Source organism: Miniopterus schreibersii (genome assembly GCF_964146895.1).
Source record: "Miniopterus schreibersii genome assembly, chromosome: 14".
NCBI classification, from domain to species: domain Eukaryota; kingdom Metazoa; phylum Chordata; class Mammalia; order Chiroptera; family Miniopteridae; genus Miniopterus; species Miniopterus schreibersii.
The window spans coordinates 27,110,967-27,131,597 of NC_138114.1; the positions used below are offsets into that span (position 1 = coordinate 27,110,967).

Genomic DNA, 20,631 nt, shown 5'->3' on the forward strand with positions numbered 1-20,631 from the left:
GCCATGCAGCCGCTAAAATACCGCTCTGATAAAGGATTGATGGCTCAAAAAATAAACTCTGGACAAGTCTACTGGAAATTCACTTCAAAAGCACAGACCTAAATTCCAATAAGGTAAAACAGGGGGCAGACTGTGGTAACAGTAGCCATGAAAAATGTTTGTCTAGGCTCAAATATTCCACCAATAAGCATCATAAATCTAGAAAGTAAAATACAGCACAAACCCATGGCTGTAGTATTGTCTCTCCAGCACAGGCTGGGGATTATCTGCATTCTCCAAACCTTCACATCACCATGGGATGTAAAATTTAATAATCCTCCAAAACATGGAATGAGTCCACAGATACATTTATATTCTTTGGTCTCCTGAATAATAGTTTGGAAAGAAAGGGCTTAAAATAAAGACCAACAACTCTTTCCTCTACAACACTCAGAGGCAGACAGGCACAGCGGATGAAACAGCAAATGATTACCCTTGAACGTTCCTCCTGCTATGTTCATTTTACTCTTACTCAATACAAATTACACGTCTGAATTAAACCGTTTTAAAAATAACATAGGAATATACATAATAGGGATGTCAGCCAAGAACTGACTCGGCAGCTGTGTGTTTAAGTAATAAGAGCAACCCAAGTAAATTCTGAACAGTCAATTCCTCTGAGGAAAACTCTTGACTTTGTCTCTCTTCCTTGAGCTTAATCTCTCTCTTTTGGCACATTCTGCTCACCACACAGTATTTTGTGCATTCATAGCACTTCATAAATAATAAAAAATATAATGGCGTCTTTAGGCCTAGGCCTGAGGAAATCAATTCTTGGAAACAATTCCAAATGTTAACTTCAATCATGTGGAAATTATGCTAAATGCCCTCAAATGCACTGCTAAAATATTCTTATTTTCAAAGCAAAACACAAAATCAAAATGTGGAAGGTAGTTGGCCATTCTGAATGGGTTGTGTGTCAATGGTTGGAAACTAATCTAAAACATTAACCTCACCTATTCATCTCCAGATTATCCAGAATCTCCAAACTTGTCACCACATTTTGAATAAACAATTAATCAAGTCTCAGTTTCCCATGAGAGTGGGGAAAGAACAAACACTGTAGCATAGGTAATGGGAAAGCATAAGCCATCCAAAATTATCTCGAATTGTTCTATTATTCATGTTTCCTTGGGGGTTTTCTTTGGGCACTGAGATTACATTTTTATTAGGATAGTAATAAAGCTCATTTCATTCTTTAAGTAAAAATACCTAATAGGGAAAGAGAATCCAGTTGATGTTCCAGTCCCAAGTTGCTCAAGTGCTATAGTAGGTCAGGGATTTTTAAGTGGCTGCAAACAACCAAATAAGTAGATAATAATGACAGTTTCTTCTTCTGCATAATGAAAATAAAACGTCTCAATGCACTGAAAATGAACTGAGAATATATCCTATAGCACTTGGCAAGTTTAAGGTTTATACAAAGTTATGGAATTACACTGGAATATTTACCATATCTTCTTATGACTGTTTAACACATCGGCTTCCCATTTCTTGTCACCATGATAACAAGAAAGTAACAAGCCCTGGCCCATGTTGCTCACTGGTTAGAGCATCAGCCTATGCACAGAACAGTCTAGAGTTCAATTCCCTGTCAAGGGCACGTACCTCGGTTGCGGGTTCACTCTCGGCCCCCTGTCAGGGTATATGGGGGAGGCAACCCATCGATGCGTCTCTCTCACATTGATGTTTCTCTCTCTCTCTCTGTCTCTCCCCCTTCCTCCCCTACCTCTATTCTCTCTGAAAAAGCAATGGAAAAAATATCCTCAGGTGAGGATTAACCAAAAAATAAATATATCAAGAAAGCAACCAGATCAGAGTTTCTGTAGGAATTCCAGTCCACCAGCTAACAACATTCATAACAACTGTACAATAATTTACATTCCATGTGATGAGTAACTCTAATAAAATTAGATTAAAGGAAGGCAATCTGGACTAAAATAAAAGGAAATTGAGAAATCTTACAGGGTTTAGCATCAGTTAGCAATAAAAGTCAAAGCGAGAAGGGGCAGCAAATACAAAACTAAACAACAAAAAAGCTGGACACAAGGACAATGCTCAGCTCACATAATTACTGGTTTTTTTTATTTGATGGTGTTTTTCATTATCTCCTAATGACTACATGCATGTAAGGTTCATATCACATCGGGGGGGGGGACTCAGTATTAAATCTGTGTGCTTCATAAACAAAAGGACTAAAGTGCACACATTGAGGGTTTATATACTGAAAGTACATTATTACATGTGGAGAGTTACCATAACTCATGGCCATCAAATGAGAGGGCTTCCTTAGAACATAAGTTGCTATGGTATCTTCTATTACAAGAAAATACTTAAAACTATTTTTTCTGTTGTTGGATAAAAGGCTGTACATTATTTTTAATTATGATAAACCTCCCAAAATATTGCTACTTGGCAACTATTTGGGGATAAACATGATAAAAATAAAGGTTGATCTTCTCCCTGGCAAACCTGTAGTGATTCCCCTCCCGGTCTCTGCTATCAAACCACCAACGTCTCCGCCTCACAATTTACCTTTCTTGGATTTGGCTCCGATCTTCAGCTTTGACGGCCAAGCAATCTGCGTATTTGTTTCCTCCATGATCTACATAAAAAATTAAGAGAAATATTGATTCAATTAAGAGCTTGTACTTACAGATAAGATTTTCTTAAAAAGAAAGATTATTTTCAAGTCTTTAGGTTCATGTTGAAATAACAAAATGATCTTATTTTACAACAATGCAAAAAAAAAAAGAAGAAAAAAAGAGATACATCTTTATAAGCTTTTTATCTATCAGAAATATTCAAGTATATTTTGTTACTCCCAGTGTTCTTCTCTGTGATGCTCCAGGATTTTAACATAGAGACAACAAGACCAAAAAGTACATGAACAAGTAATTAACCCGACTGGAAGCCAGAATGGTCAGAGATGCTTGTGCTGAATAAAATTCCCCAAGACAATAGCCAATGGATTGCGACACACCAAACATAATCCTTGTAATACAAAACAACGTGGGTTAGGCTGTACTAAATGATTTTTTTATTTTTTGGGGGGAAAAAAAAAACAAAACTTGCTTTGAGCACATTTGTATTTCATTAAAACTGATGAAGAGCCTCTAAACATGACATCATGGCATAAGGCTACATTCCCATCATCCTCTGCCTGGTCCAAAATGCCATTTTTGCCACAGTTCTTTCCCACTTACATGCAGCCAACACTGACCGAAGCACAGAGTGAGGGAATGAGCAGGGGAAGGAGACAGTAAATAAGGAGAGAGTGAGTCACCAAAAAAAATGTGCGAACTTTGTTCTCTACTTTTATCACATGAATTAGACTGTTTACTTTTTGTACCATGAATACAGAATTTACCTAACTGATAGGGCAAACAAGTAAACAAATAAAACAGGCAAAAACAGTGACTACCATACATTAATCACTTAAATTAGAGTAGGGTGGTGTTTACTTTTTAATATGGATTTAGAGTTAAATAAACAAACTAATGGTGAAGACAACTAAACACATTAACAGTGCAATTAATAAAAAGTGCCTCTTCCCCCTCAGTATTGGCTAGGTATTGGGCAGACGGCTAAATGGTCAACACGCTAACGTGTATCCTACCTCTTTTAATCCCCTTTATCATTGCATAAAAGGGCTTTCAGCAGCTGTTTCAGACGGGCAGCCCACAGATGCATTTTGTCTATCCATCCCAAAGTGTTTTGTTCTTAAACGTGAGCCAACATTTTTTAAAATCTGAGAATTTCCCATACAAACTCGGATTTCTGGTTCTCTGTAAAACTTGGCAGATTTAGCACCTGCAGCCCACACCCCCACATGGCCGCGCTTGGCCAGCACCGGGGAACAGATGCCCATTCTAGTCAGGCCCGGAAGGCGCTCAGCTGCCCTCCAGGCCCCGCTGGGTCTCTCACACTGAGGTCAAGAACCACTGCCATCATCGTCGTCAGGTTTGTATCACAGCACTTGCCATTTAACATGGTGTCTGCACTGCCGTTTTTCTTAGAGAAATGTTTCTCTACACTCGTGTCTCTATTTAAAACTGAAAACCAAAGGGAGGTCACACTGTCTTCACAAGGTCACAATGCTGGTCGGGCTCTAAAGGTAGGCACGCTTGTTACCCCAGCCCTACAGGACCCCGCCCCTGCCTCTTCTCTTCCCATCTTACACTGTCCTTGTTAATGTGTTTAGTTGTCTTCCCCATTAAAAATGGTTAGTTAACTCTAAATCTATATCTAAAAATAAAATAAATATCATCCTCCTCAACTTCCTCTGCTCCAGACATCCTGGCCTCCCTGAGAACTTGCCCAGCAGGCAACCCCGCAGGGCCTTTGCATTCACTCTCATGTCCCCAGCGGCCACCTGTCCATCACCATCCCCCTCCACTCCTGCACCACCCCAACCAGAATTATTCTTCCAACTTCACTGCATTTATTTCCCTTACAACAATCTTGAATTCTCCTATTTTCTGGGTTTACTTGTTTATAGTCTGTCTCTGCAAAATAAAAGTAAGCTCTCTACCTTGTGCACAATGTGCACAGGATAATTTGGGTAAATGACTATTCGTTACACACCTATGAAACAGATTTCTTTATTCCTCACACAGCAGGAAGCAGCAGAGTAAGGATACACTCCCCTGACTGCAAAGACCATACTTTTAACCACCATACTATACTGAACATAGGTCCTCTCTCTTTTTAAAATGTGTACATACAAATTTGAAAATTTGCTTTAGGAGTTAGGCATACTAACTGGTTATAATATCCTACAAACATTCATAAAAAGCCTACTGAGCTGCCACAAGGGCCGGGATCCAGAGCTATGAATAAAACACAATCCCTGGTGTCCACAAGCTTACGGTCAGGTCAGGGATACAGAAAAACAAAAAAGGCAACTGCCTGACAACGACCTGGGAGGCGGCTCAGGGCCAGCTCACTAGAGCAGCTCACAGCCCCTACACCTTGAAAGGTCAGGGTGGGGGGTGGTTAGTAAAGGGTTCCCCGCAATATAATCTGCAAAATCACTCAAGTCCCGAAAAGTCAAGTATAAGTAAATTTATGAATGAATTCCTTAGTCCCCAAATGAGGGTGGGAAGGCCCAATTAGAAGGGCCTTCTCACTGGTTACATTTTATCACCTATTTATGTAAGTTCCAGCTACTATACGTACATGTATCTTCAAAATGACTAAAATTAGACTCAGAATTTCCCTGTTGGCTAAGACACCTAAAGAGAGAAAATGAAAAAATGACATCTTACTATCACTGTTCTTAGGGAAGTGGTAAGAAAATAACATATATACTTTTCTTTTTCTGAATTAAACAATTTGGCCATTTAATCCAGTAATGTATGCCAGGTGTCATAATTACAACACTATGATAGAGAAGCAACCCTGTCAACACATGTTTGGAAGACATAACTTTCTGAAATCTTAACCATTTGCAGAACCTCCAAGCAATCATCCTACATATGATCTCTTTTTATTAACCACCACTAGATGCTCCATGACATAAAAGACTATGCCAGAGATTATATCATAAAGTAGGTAATGGGCATCGAGTCGAAATGCCTACTCCACACACTCCAGTAAGCCTCACACCAGTCCAGGGTCTACTGTGCATGAAGTGGGAGGGCTCAGAAAGACTCACATTCAACCTACCCTCATCAGCACGGAGTGAAAGAGAGGTTACCCCAAGCTTAGGGGAAAATTCTAAAACCAGAGTTCAATCTTCTATACCACATGATCTCCAAAACCCTATGAGCTGGAGTAAATGTCATACCTTTTAAAGAAAACAGATGACTAGTTATTGGAATTCGGCACCTGTGGCTGGCTGTCCTATATGACTAGAAAAAAAGTGATTCCAACAAACACCATTTGTGGCCGGCCAACCCCGACCACACAGGTCACTCACGAGGCTCCTTGTCGGTCCCTACAAGGAGCCTCCTCAGACATCTCTGCATTTGTTCATTGCTGTGTGTAATCTAGCCGTTACGGGCAAGTGGCTCCAGAGTCAAGTACCAGCTTGGCCGCTTCCTTGCTATCAGGTTGGGCAAATACCTTTGGTCAACCTCACCTTCCTCCTCTGTACAATTAACTGTAGTACCTATTCATAGAGTTGCTGTGAGGTTTTTATTAGAAAACGTGGAAAACCCAAGCACAGAGTGTGGCACATAGCGAGTGCTCAATAATATTAACCCTGTTTTAAGTACATGTTGGTTACTTTTGGGCAGGCACTGTTCTAGTTACTAGATTACAACAGCAAACTAGACGGTGCTTCCCTCCAGGAGCTCATGGTCTAACAAGGGCTAAGACAAGTTAACCCACCACTATGAACTGTGTCCCAAGTTTCAGAATAGGGCAGGGCAATATGAGGATGTGTAGACGGGATCCCAGCCCAGGCCTGGGTAGTCAAGAACACTTAGCTCAAGGAAATGCCTAGTGATGCTGTGACCTAGAGGAGAATAAGATGTGGGCTAGCTGGGGAAAAGGTGAAGACAGTGTCCCCTGCAGAAGAGGGGGGCATGCAGAAAGATCTGGAAGGAGTGCAGGCAGGTGCTGGGCAGAGCCTGAGAGTGTCGATACAGTGCAGCTGAGGTGCTTCAAGGCTCACCTTACCCATCCAGGACGGGGAATGTGTCTTGTCTTCTCCACCCTCCTATGCATCTGCACATGGATATGCTGAATATAGACTTGAAGACATGACACAAACCAAAGCCATCTGGTACCTAGGCTTCGCTCTCACTTGCTACAAATAAGCCCTGAGAACAAGCGAAGCAACTACAAATGGAAAAGGACCTGCTTACTTCACTTTCAGAGTCAAAATTCCCCAGAAAGTTATCAGTGAAGCTTTGCAAGCCATCATCGACAACAACTCCCAGTCAGTTCCTATGGAGTAGACCCTGTACACTACTAGTATACCATCAGGATCAGCCCGTTATGGGAGCGGTAGGGTGCGTAAGCTGCCCCATGGGCAGGAGGGGGAGGCACAGTTCTCCACTGCGATGTGGGTGCAGGCTGGCCCAGGAGCCCCAGTCTGAAGCTGGATTACCGGAGGCGGAGGCACGTCCCCTGGCAGAAGTGGGAGGAAGGAGGGGAGTTTGGGGGGGAGGGTGCAGAGGCAGAAATCAAGGCACTAAGCAAGTCAGAGGCTCTGTATCCAGAAAGCTATGCTTAAAAAGATGTCCTAAATGGTCATCAAAACAAGTAGGAAGGTAAACCAAGATAGATAGGGGAACTGGAAAAGGTGAGGTCACAAAGCTGTGGCTGAAATCAAAGAAGCCACACAACCTTTGAGAAGAAAATGACTATCTTATGTCTCAAAAAAAAAAAAAAAGAAAGAAATCCTAAAGTAAGTTCCTGCTAGTTTGTTTTTAATCTTATTATGGCCTCCATTCCACCTTCACAAAACCCAAGTTCAAAGAACTACTATTTCTGAATCATTTTCTATAAACATTAAATCATACCTTCATACTTTAAAGACTTTTGTTTTAAATAATTCTGGATGCTGTACATTAATAAAGCAGCTAAGGAACAAAGGCCAGAGATAAACCTGGAATTTCTCCTAGTGGCGAGAAAAGAACTAGAAAATTTACAGGTGAGTTCCATATATTTTTAAAAAGATGCCCAGGGCTTCCAGACAACCCCAACCTAAGTGTTTGCTTTCCTTTTCAAAGAGGCGATGGTAAGCTGGACGAGAGCTTGGATGTGGACACGAGTGATACAAAAGTCACTGAGCAGGCTGGATTATGGGGGTAATGCACTCCTAGTGCGTCTAAAGGCTCAGCACTTTGAGAAAGGAGACAAGCTGGGCAAACTGTAATAGAAGCTGCCAGCAGCCTCCTACTGTCTTCACAAAGCCCAGACAGGTTTAACAGAAAGCCATGAGAATTAAAGTGACTTTTTTTTTTAAATCATGGAAATGGGACCCTGAAACAAGTTAATTCTACGGATCCTATAATGGATGAAAACACTGACACCTTTCAAGGGGCTATCATACAGTTTTCACAATTCTAGTAATTCCTGCAAAACCTCACAAGGAAATCACTGCCCAGGAACCCATGATATGCCCTAATTCTCAAGCGAATCAGGATATTGTCCAAAGTGTTCGGTTTGCATTCAAGAGATAATTCAATTAAGTGGCTAACTCTGACCAACCCCGCTCCAAAAATAAGATGTTGATGCACCCCAGTTGTATGAAATATGAACTGAAAGTGGGAAGCATGCTTAAAATGACTAGTGCTTCTTCGAGGACTAAAACTATAAATACCATAATGTCAGTGAAGCTAAGGAATGCCTAGGTATGCGAAGCTGCAAAGCCACAAAACCACAAAAAAATAAAAAAGCCTCTGGAAAAAATAATCCTACATTCGGCCGTAGCTAGTCTGTTGGTTGTTTTGTTTTTAAATCTAATTCTTGTCCTGGTTTTCATATTCACAAAATCAAACCTCAAAAAACATTCAATAGTTTAAATACTTTAAAGACTTGTTTTAATTCTTGATGCTGGATGTTTATGTCATTTGAAATAGGTCAGTTCCAACTTCTGGACATCCTCATTGTCAAAAGAATCTTCTCTCATTCCTACCACTCTCTAGGTTTCTTTAGCTGCTCTCTGATAATAGTCAGCAATCTTATGTCATAACTAAAGAGGAAAATTTTGGAGAAGTCCATCTAAAAATATAACTATTTGAAAAATAACTTTTAAATTTCCTCCTGTAAAGACTTACTGTACTCTTACAGTGGATTAATAATTGAAATGTAACTTAATTCTTATGCTAATCTCAGATCTGATGAATAGCAAACATTCATAGTAACAAAAGTATCTGGTCTAGGAAAATCAATTTTGAAATATATGAAGCAATTAAAATTAAGATTGTTGATATTAGAAAGAATATATATTTTTATAGGTCATCTTTAAAGGTTACTCTTTCATTATGAAAAAATCTGATGATATCAGCATGCTATGGGTATTTAACAGCTCTGGAAGCGATATAGTCATCTTAACTTTCTAACTCATGTTTGCATTTCATAAACAGAGAGTAATGTTCCCTGATTAAAGGGTGATAGTGCGCTGCTTGTTTGTTTTTCATATTAAAAAGGTACCTAATAAACTAGGAATCCTATGCTCCTGTTTTGGTTTTAGTTTCTGTGGGGAGTGATGAAGAGGTGGACATGGTGGGCAACGTTTATATAACCTGAAATTTGGAATTTTTTTAACTGGAAGAAAGCTCTATCAGCCATTAGGGGAAAAATTTCATCACAGATTTACATGGAATTATTTAAATAATTTTGCTTTCCTAAAATAACCTGCCAAAATTAGAAGAAAAAAACAAGTAATATCTAATCAAATTCTACATGTAGTTTCATCCATAATAGAAAATAATTTCCATTTATAGTTTTAAATGCTCGAATAATAGATTTTTTCCAGCTCCAACAAATTCCAGATTAGCACACCATGCCGAAAGAGAACCTACCTACTAGTGTTCACTACACTACACATCTTGCAAATCTGCAGCAATTTTAGGATAATATTTTACAGATGAAGGAAACCTTTGCCAAACCAACAACATTCTACTAACGTGCTTATTTCACCAAATTCTTCAATCCAGACGTAAAGTTAAAAATCTGCAGGTAAGTAATCAGCATCTCAGATCAACCCAAGACATGTCTATTTACGCTGACTTTACTTGAAGCATTTGTTCTTGGACCAAGAGGAGAACGCTGAGCACTCTACCTTGACATTTATGCTCTAAACTATTGGAAATTCATCATTCAAAATGGCTCGCAGCTGGGCACCAACTGCTGTCTGCTTCTCCAATAGATCAACCCATTTGTGCTCTATTTCCCTTGTATCAGTAGAGAAATAAGGTATATTCCCCTACAGGAGGCTGTTTAACATTTCTCCTTGTGCTAATGGATTGTGAGTCAATATGCGGCATTTCACCATGAAGGGAGCTAAATGAGAAAAGAGCCAACCAGAAAATACTGGAAAGTGGAGATGGGAAAGTAGTGAACTTCTCACATGAGAGTGTATCTAAGTGTCTAAAAGCTGAGGACGTTTATTTTGCTGAGAAGGTAAACAGCTCTGCTGTATTTCATTTTAAATCCAAGAAATGCATCTCAGTGATTCAGCTATTCATCATCTCTGGGCTATTCGTCACCTTCACCTTACACAGTTTTCACATATGTGTCCCGTGTGCTCCTCATGATAATCTTGTAATTCAGAGGTATGACACCTGTTTTACAGATGAGGAAATTAGGACTCAAAGAGGTAAAGCAAGCACATAGATGTGTGTCAAAGTCCAGCTAGAATCTAAGCCACATGACTCCCTGGAGAGGGTCATCTCTGCCTCTCTGGCTTATGAAGTAAGCAGAAGGCACCGAAAACTTATGGGGAGGTCACTGTGAAAACTTGACTGGCCAGAAACTCGGCCATGGACACTGAAGCGAGCAACACAGTGCTTGCCCCTAAACACTCTCTGATTAATGATGAAGTGACCCAGAGTTGGCCCCAATGGTTCAATCCAGGGAAGTATCCCCATCCCCATGCACACATGGAGAGCCTCGGAAGCATCTTGGTTGTCACAGTGACACAAAAGGGGCCATGCTGGCACTCAGTGGCCAGGGCCACAGATACCGAATTTCCAACAAAGGGCAAGACAAACTACTCAAGACATCCTGGCTTTGCACAGTTCCGATATGCAGGAATTTTGGTTATTGCAGCTTAGTTAACACTGCCAATACCTCAACAACACAAGCTTACATTCCAAAGTACATTAATTGTGAGTACCTACATCAAATACAAGTTCCACTACCAGCTCTTCAGTACACAAATCACTACTTATATCACAGATGCTCACCTTGATCTGTGACCAATCACGTTGCTTCTTTCAAAGCCTGTTGGTGCAAAATCATTGCACATCTGTTATCAGTTCATGCACAGACAGCAAAGCAAGGAGTTCTGACTTCTTGTCTCCCAGTGATAAAACCAAGGACATATTTCAAAAACAGATAATTAAAAGTGGAAACTGGCCAACAGAGATAAAAGTGCAGCAAAGAAACAAAAAAAAATGATACTGCTGGAAGTGAAATCTGACTCAAATGTCAATGGGTATAAAATCAACAGCTGCCCATGGGAATGCTGACACTGTTGCTCTTTGAGAGACTCAGGATATGCAGCCTGAGGAATCTTAGCAAAGACAAACTTATCGACATCAATAGCAAAAGTGGTTGTGTGTCCCAGAGGGACTGGTGCTGGCAGAAAACAACTTCACATTAAAGAGACTCTGGGAGATATTTCACAACTTTGAAAGTACAAAGGACAAAATGTTGGAATCTGTTCCAGACTTATGATTATGACAATTCACCAAGGCAAGAGGAAACGCTCCCTCCATAATGTGGCTTATACAACCAAAAAAGCCAGCACTGTTCCAACTGTTCTTGACAAGTCTTTAACAAAGAAATGAAACACATTCTCAATATTTCTAACGTTTAAATATAGTGCACTAAATATTAGTTGTATTATTTTTTCATTTCCCTATATATTTATGACTGATAGTAAAGACATTTTCAATGTTTTGACAAAAATTTTTAAGGACAGATAAATTTTCCCATTGATCACTAAAAGCACTTTGCAGAGTTTCGGCTTGCAGTGTCATTTTTATGGCCCCATGCTGCCATGAAAGGTTAGCACCACCTTTTACGCACCACTGAGAATCACTAATAAGGGGCTTCAAACTGTTCCACACTACAGGCAGGCTTAGCTAAAAGTTCAGAGAACTCCTACTTATCAAACAAAACCTAGTTCGAATGCACCCTCCGCTGTGAAAACTCCTCAAACTCCCTTGTCACAATCCCCTGCCCACCCCCAAGCCCTGGCCTCCCCATTCTCAGTCTTTTTGTGGCAATATTACAGTGCTTATTTCTTTGTTTTACTTTGTTTTCTAAACCAATCCCATCAATGAGTTGGCCTCCTGGTGGCCAACAACTGTATCTTGTTCATTTTCAAATATTAGACTCTAGCACTTAGGGTCTCAAGAAGCATGATTAAAGTCACAGTGATGAAGGAGACAAGAAGAGACAGGAGAGACAACAATTACATGGCACTTGCAGTATCCAAGGTCATAGCCACTCCATCTACAGAGCCTCCTGTAACTCATTAGAAAAATGGTATTTTTGAGAAAGTCTGCTTATCAATAAGAATAAATCAACTGAGTGAATATTCATTAACAGAGTAAATTCTAAATCATGACAGCATTAATTTTCCCAAGGTATGTTTGCATTTACCAAAATGTCTGAAATGGTGAGTGGCTGGTTGGGCCAAGGGTAAACCGTGGAAAGCCGAAGTCCAAGCTTTGATATTTCTGCTCCAGCCTATGGAGGGCACAGGCTCGGGACACAGCTCTCCATTTTAAAGGATGAGTCAGGGCGCTGGCCATGTACTCAGCTGGTTAGAGCATCATCCAGATGATATGCCAAGATTGCAGGTTCCATCAATGAATGTATAAATAAGCGGAACAACAAAATCAATCTCTTTCTCTCCCTTCTCTCTAAAATCAATAAAAAAAAAATAAAAAAATAAAAAGGTGAAGCAGGTTTTTATGTTAAACTCCCAATTTCTAAATGGTGACACCTGTTTCAATCATGTAAAAAAATTTTGTGAGCCAAAGAAAGCATGAACCCTACTTTTTGACCTGTGCGTCAAACCAAGGGGAGTTTTCATGGGGGTATGACTGGGTGGCTTGTCACGACCTATGATGTTAGTGACGAGCCAGTTTCCTGGAACATAAGGATCAATGATTCATAAGACTATTCCATTCTCCAAATACCCCTTTATTATAATTCCTCAGAAGAATTAACCAGATCTCTATCTGGTATCATGGGTAGTTATAAAGAGATTAAACTTGAACTATCAGTATAACTTGAACTGTACATGTAAAAATGGTTAACATGGTAAATTTTATGTTACGTGTATTTTACCACAATTAATAAAAACAGGTATGAGATTCCACTTGGGCTAAAGACAAGTGAGAAGGGGTTTGATGGACGCCTTTGAGAATGAAGGTCTTTATAAGAAAACTTCTGAAAAGGTTTTCTCTCTGCCACTAGATGTGAAGGAAGGTGTGATTGTGGAGCCCTGATGCTTCAGGCTCCCTCCTATGACCATGAGGAGAATCTGCTTGAGGGTAAAGCCATCAACGGAAAAGGCAGAGCTGAGTCAGGGAACATCTGGGGCCTCGAGGACACCACGCAGCTTCGTGACCAACTATCCTGCCTCACACTCACCTCTGCACTCTTCAGTACTGTGAGCCAACACACGTTCACACTGTTGAAGCCGGCCTGCTAGCTGAGCTGAAAGCATTCCATTGGGTACACCTCCCAAACCAGGTCCTCCTGACTTCCATACTTCTCTCCAACATCTGTGTTCAAAACCTTGTCTCCTCCCCTCTCCCACAGCTCCTCCCCCATCACTCCTCACCCCCACACTACTATATCCTGTCAGTTGCACAGACCTAGTGATTCTCTCTCCAAAACTGTGTCCAGAATCCAAGATCAGCTTCCACTGAGATAATTACCACCCATGAGCACTTTCGCAGAGGGCTGCACCACTGAAGGCAGCCCTTCCAGCTTTTCCCCGGCAGGTCATAAGCTCTGATGTTTCCCTCCCCTCACTCAAAAGCCTGCCAGTGCTCAGTCACTATCTCTTAAGTTAGGCACAAACTTCTTGGTGTAACGTTTAAGACAGTCCTAACCAGGCCACACTTTACCTTTTCGGTTTTATTTTTCCTCAGTCTCCTCTACTTTCATCAACGTCACTATCAGCTGTCCTATCCATGTCCAATCCCCATCTTTTTTTATTCAAATTGTTCTACTGCCCCACTGTCTCCTGCCACTGAATTTCTCCGCACTGTTCAAAACCAACCATAAAAGAGACTTCAAGATCCCCTCGATCAGATGCAGTCTTTCCCTCCTCAGAGCTGCCACATTGTCTCTCTTATGCTAGTTATGTTATATCACTATTTTTAAACTGGTTCAATCCCCCTTCTAGAATATACAATCCTTGAGGGCAATGTCTGCAAAGCCTAATTACTGGGAAAGCCAAAAACACCTACCACCCTCTTGAGAAATCAGAGAAAATGCCTGGGCATTTCATTTACAAGACAGTTGTAAGCTTCTAGAATAGGCTGCTGTCCTTTGAGGTACCCAAAGGAAGAATCACTTTCTTTTTATAGGTTCATGCATCTAAATCAAGAGTCCCTGACTCATATGTTTATAGGAGCCAGGGAAGGAACAATTAGGAATGAATAGGCACAGTGCATGTTTTTAATTCAAATACACATTCCGCAAAAGAAAAAAGAGATGTACAAAAATTACCCATTTCCCAAGTAAATACACCTTCTCTCATTTTCTTGGAATTCACTGCCCCCCATAACCCCCCCTGGCCTATAGACAAGGGTAACAAGAATTATTTTACTCCACCTGAGAAACCCAATAGTACAACAACAGGGATAAATGGTAACCGACAGTTGACCTTGGTATCAGGGAAATAACCAGGAGTGGTAGCGGGTACAGCCAACAGGAGGGCGCCTGTCCTGCTCGAGGTTGCTATCATTAGCTCCAACCAGCATGTGTGGAAGCTGGCCCAAAGCAGCCAGCCTTTCAGATTTTTCAAGAAAAGCTACCAAATCAGACTGGCATGTAAAATCTCCTTAATTTTAAAGTGCTGGCAGCTAAATAAATTTATTTCAAAATCACTACTCAGATGAATACAACATGGCCTAAACGAAAAATGCTTGCATGCCAAATACAACCAGCAACTATTCAGTTATTTTCTGTTTACCTGATATTAGTTAAAAGAAAAACAACAGGAATATGGTAATACTCAAAAGAGTTGAGTACGTGGTGCTTCTACCAGAATCAGAAAATCTTGTGCCAGGGTATCTGATAACTAGATGAGCTTTGATTTTATCAGGAAGAAAACAGGGAGCTATATAGCCCAGCACCTGGCTTTGAATCTGGGGTACTCAGTGGGAAGGCCCAACGCTAAAAGTTGCTGGGAAATGAGGCTAATTAAGCCTAATACAAGGTTATATGTAAATCCCCTTGCACATGGTAGGAATTTAGAAACTACTAAACTTTCCTGAATTAATGCTAAAAATCATTCCTTCCAGGAGGATGCCAGAAAAATAAAGTGTTACCCTGTTGTATTTGGTATAGCATGGCAGAAGACATGTACTGTACACGAAATGTACTTTTCTGCAAAAGTAATTTTAAATCTGATATAGGAAAAAATGTGTAGCCCATAAAAAGTTATGAATAATATTCAAAGAATTTATACACTGCAAAAATGAATTTAATTGATTATGAAAATTTCCAAAGAAGCTGCTCTGGAGGCTTAAGTGCAGTAATGATGTCACAAGGAGACTTGGAAAGACAAGCACGCAGATGTACAGGATTTCACTAATCCGCAGCAGTGCAGAATTGGGTTTGGCAGTATTTCAGATGTCTTCATGTGATTCTTAGAGTAAAAGTTTCAAAACACTTTTTCCCCTGTGAATTTTTCAGTTCTTAATATCTAAAGGAGAATCCAACTAAAAACCACTAAAGTTTCCAAAGTCTGGTTTCAAAAAAAATAAGATTCTCTTAACACATCCTCAGTTCCTAACATCTCCTCACATCTGATAAAGTGGCAGGTAATTATCCTGTCTTATGAAATGTGACCAGTCAGTGGGGCGTATTTTTACCACTATACATTCATTTACAAAACAAGATGAGTGGCAGACACTGTGCTCAACCGGTGGGAAGCAATGACAGACAAAACCAGCCACGGCCCCTGCTCGCACCAGACTGACAATATCATCAGGGAAACAATCAACCAAAGAACCCTTACTAACGAGTAATTATAAAGCTTAAGAAGTTTCATGAGAGAAACTTACAAGTTGCAATGATATCATCTAACAGAGAGAAAGCCTTGTAGTCTGTTAATCAGGGATGATTACCTTGAAAAGGTGAGCCCCAATACGAAGCGTAGTTACATCAGAGGGGGTCACACAAACCACCCCAGGGAGAGGGGTCAGCATTCATTCATTTACAATTACTGCATGCCAAATATGTGCCAGTCATTGAGTTAAACATTAGCTATGTAAACAGTCCCTGATCACATCTACAATATACTGGGGGAAATGAACAAGTTAAAAATAAAACAAGCCTACTGGAGGAAATGAAGAAAAAGCAGGAGGTAGAGACTGTTTTTTTAAAGTGGGGGACGGGTTAACCTTTAAAAGACGGCATTTAAAAGACAGCATCATACAAACTCCATATATTTTCCAGGATCAACTGTACAAATAATGGTTTCTTTCCTTTTGCCTGTAAAAAAGAACGTATATGCTTAGGTTTCTGAGTATTTAAAAGAAAATAGGATGTTCTGAGTCAGAACAGAGACAGGTTGTACTTTATATTGGGTTGGATGTTCTCTCTGAAGAAGGGTCACTTAAGCCAAGGCCTGAAGGATACCAAGAACATTGCAGGCGGACAGAATAACAGAGCGTGAAAGCCCTGAAGCATGAGGGAACTCGGTGATAAAGGACCTGAGAAAAAGCCAGAATGGCAGGAGAAAGTGGCAACCGGTGAGACGGAGGGTTAGGAAGGACCAGAACATACAAAGCCTTCTCCTGAAGGACTTGGATCTCATTCTAAGAGTACAAGGAAGGCAGTGAAGGATTTTAAGCATTAATGATGAAAGGAACATGACTTTAGTTGTGTTTTAAAGATTACATTGAAGGGAGCAGGACTGGGAGTAGAGAGACAAGTTGGGAGGATGTTAAAATTGTCAGGCTAGAGACAATGGGAGTATGGAGAAGGGTTAGGATGGTAGAGATGAAGAAAAGTGAACCCAATCAAGATATACTGAGAACAGAACTGAAAACTGGTTAATTTGATTAAGGAAGGGTGAAGGAAAAGGAGCTAACCAGTTATCAGCCAAGTTTCTGGTCTGAATAACTGGATGGCTGGTGCCATCAGTGGCACTGGAAGAAAGAAGGGGAACTAATAAGATTGAGAAAATAAGAGTTAAGCTTTAGATAAGTTATATTTTTTAAGTCTATGAGCCACTGAAGTGGATTTCCATCCGAGCGGAAACACTGAGGTTATAAGAAACTAGTGATGAGAGGGTGATTCAACTGGGAAGTCTTTCAGGAACCTGAACCCTGAGGAGTAAGGCGGAGCTCCCAGGACTGAGGGGAGCTGATGGCATCGTAGGAGCAAGGACGGAACTTCTGGAAGGCTTAGGAATCTAGTCAGGTCTGCACAGAGGGTTAAAAACAAGGTGACTGCCAAGACTGGGAGGCTGGGATTTGAATGGGCATGAGAGCCTGACTGGTTTCCAGAGGAGAGAGAAGCTCCAGACTGGAGTTTGCGGGTGGGTATCTGCTGAGGTATTCCAGGGGACAATGACCTTGATAATGGTGGAAGCCATGAGGAGCAGGTAGAGGTAGAAGGGCAGGGTGTCCATCGTATGGCTGAACTGCACCCAGAGGTCCACCAAGTGCTGTTTCTGAGTTTCGTGTTCCTGCTGGCCCTTGTCAATACAGTGCATCCATTTTACTCTGCCTCTCTGGTACCAGGCATCTTCCCCACCAACTCCACTGGCTCCTGCAGGCCAGGCAGGTGGAGGGTCAGACCCAGGCCCTTATTTCCCTTCTGGGGTGCAGCAGGGCAGCATTTCCTTAGGCTAGTGCAGTGCAGAAGCAGGGAATGATGCCACTGAGACATGGGTGGAAGCTGGATGACGGCCAGGTAGAACAGGGAAGTGATGACAACGGTCTCCAGCAGGCTGACATCCATCCAAGACAGACACAAGGCAAAACAGACACTCATGTGAGGGATGAGGGGTGAGGGATGCGGGGGGAGTGGCTGGGAATCAGTCATTCATCACGAGCAGAAATATGGTGCAGCCTAGCAGAAGTGTCATCTCGAACTGGGTCTGATGCTCACTTTCTGCCAACAGGTAGAAGGTGAAGCCACTGGGCACCAGGTCGTCACGTAGAGGCTGGGCCTGGACCTGATGGCCGCCAGTTTAGATGAACAAACTGAGGGTGAGCACTCAGTCCTGCTCATCAAAGGGGAAAGAGAAGATGTGCCGGTTACAGGTGCTGACCACCCTCACTGGATCATCATATCTGATGTGACCATCACTTCTGACATAAGCCGTGAGACCTGCAGGCGCCTGCTCCCCATCCGTGAGCTCCTTGAAGACACCTGGAAGCCACAGGTTCTCAGCTGCCGTGCTGAGCTTCTTGACGCCCCCATGCTCCTCCAGGCTCCACCTAACGAACGGACTGCACCGGATCTTGTTCAGCCACAGGAACAATGTCATCGGTTGAAGCTGTGCTTCCACTTCCAGGACGGCAGAGGGTGAAGATGATGTTGACATGAGGGGGATGCTGTGGTTGATGACGAAACGGAAGGCGTTCTGTCAATCACTGCTCGACAGCAGGACCTACCCCATGCTGCTCAAAGCCTGAGTGACTGACAGTGAAAATGTCTCCGCTCCCTTGAAACAGCAGGTGGGGAACGAGGCAGAGAAGGAATTCTTCCCTGTGGAGCCAACCTCTTTCCATCTTCTCTCCTTGGCTCTTCTCCGGAGACTTAGTCATGAATGCTGAACAGACCGCAGGCCACACCTCGAGCCCTAGCTCAAACTGTCCTTTTAATTAAAACGTATAAACTATACGTTCAAAACCAACTACAAATTAAAATTCTCAATATCAACTCTCATTCATTTATTCAACCAATACTTATGGAGAGTTTATTATGTGGCAAGCACTACTGTAGACACTATATTAAAAAAGAGTTTTCATTTAGTAGCACAAGTATTTTAATTATATATTCATATACACTGCTCGGGAAATGATATTTTATTACTCATTTTTAGCAGATGAAGTTTTAACATATAATATGGTGAATATTCTAAGACAAGTAGCTTTCCTTACGGTGCATGCTATAAGCTTGGCCTTGACTAAACAAAACTTTTAACAATCCTTCTAAACTCCAAAAGAAAGGTTTATTAATCCCTCAAGCGAACATCTGGACACTCTCTCTTCTTAGAGCCCCACTGTTAAAGAAAAAAAAAAAAACAGCTAAGTGAGCCCAAGGCTCGTCCCAAGTCTTCAGTTTCTAAATTCTTTAGTCTGATCAAGAAAAATGTTGCCCAGCCGGGCATGGCTCAGCGGTTGAGCGTCGACCTAGGATCCGGGCAATTGGGGTTCGATTCCCGGTCAGGGCACATGCCCAGGTTGCAGGCTGCAGCTGATCAATGACTCTCCCATTGATCTTTCTCTCTCTCTCTCTCTCTCTCCTTTCCTCTCTCTGAAATCAATAAAGATATTTAAAAAAAAAAGAAAGAAAAAATGTTGAACTAGGTATGCTCACCAGTGCTACAGAGGAAAGAGAAATCTTGTTTTACAAGATGCTGGGTGCTGGTTGGCATACTGTCATCAGCTGGAAGCAAAGTGGTTTCGATTAATGTGGTAAACAAACCCCAGAACTCAGTGTCATCAATGAAGCTGAGTTTTCCCGAATAGGAGAATGTCGCATTACACACTCCATCCATTTAAACTGACGCAATCCTTGGACCATGTGTTTGGTAAAAGAGCAAGTAGAGTAGCGGAAAGCTCAAATGTGACCACTGGGATACTTACTGGCTGCGGTGCCAAAGCAAAATTTTGAGATTTTTTTTCAGCCAGGGTCAGACCTAAAGGTGAGATTCAGAATGCTGTGAATTCATCTGGAAACAAATTGAGTGGAAAGTGTAAGTTTTAAACTTTTATTGCTAGTTTCCCTTTCTTTTATAAGGTCATTCAATGAGGACCGAAAGCTCACCCAGGAGGAATTCACACAAGAAAGGGCAAGAAAAAGCCTTCGAAACGGCGTTCTGCATAAAGTGGTGAACCTGACCCGAGGCCACAATGCCTTAACTGACATCAGAGCATCTGAAGATGATGTAAAACCTCCATTTTTTTTCAAGCTCACATGATCAGGGGACCTCCCCAAAGAAGTTTTACTTCCAGTCTGCACCCTGTGCATTTTGTTTAAAAAGTGGAAGATGATGAAACACTTAGTTCTGTGTTTATTGCCAATTTTTTATTCATTATGTCCTCAAAAAAGGAATTTACAGTAAGCTATGATAAGACGGGGGGGGGCAAAAATAATTATCAAATACGTTATACATCAGCACTTCATAAACACACATGCATGAACACCCCCTCATCTATACCACCTTATAAAGCAGGCATGATCCCCCTTAGACACTTGAAAAGAAAGTTTAGCAAGATCAAAGAACTTGCTTAGCATCACGTAGCTATGAGTCAGGAGAATCCTTCAGTTCTGGCTTTCCCATTACCTAGTTATATGTTCTTACAAATGTAAGTTACCTAACACTACATTCCCTCCAATGCAAAATAAAAAGGCTCAACTAAACATGTTAATTACATTAAAAGGTGAATTTGATATTTTAAGGACTGATAATGGATGGTTACTTGTTTCTTCCCCTCCACCTCTACCCTGCCTTCCTTGCCTTACCCAATT

At 41.3% G+C, this 20,631-nt stretch overlaps 1 protein-coding gene across 5 annotated transcripts in view; it reads right to left on the reverse strand.

The window, feature by feature from the left end:
- Nucleotides 1–20,631, reverse strand: part of BICC1 (BicC family RNA binding protein 1) — a 232,008-nt gene that overhangs the window by 101,709 nt on the left and 109,668 nt on the right. For all 5 annotated transcript variants that reach the window (XM_081158691.1, XM_081158693.1, XM_081158695.1 and 2 more), the window contains exon 3: nt 2,575–2,644. In XM_081158691.1, the coding sequence (XP_081014817.1) occupies nt 2,575–2,644 (70 nt within the window). The remainder of the gene's footprint in view (nt 1–2,574; nt 2,645–20,631) is intronic.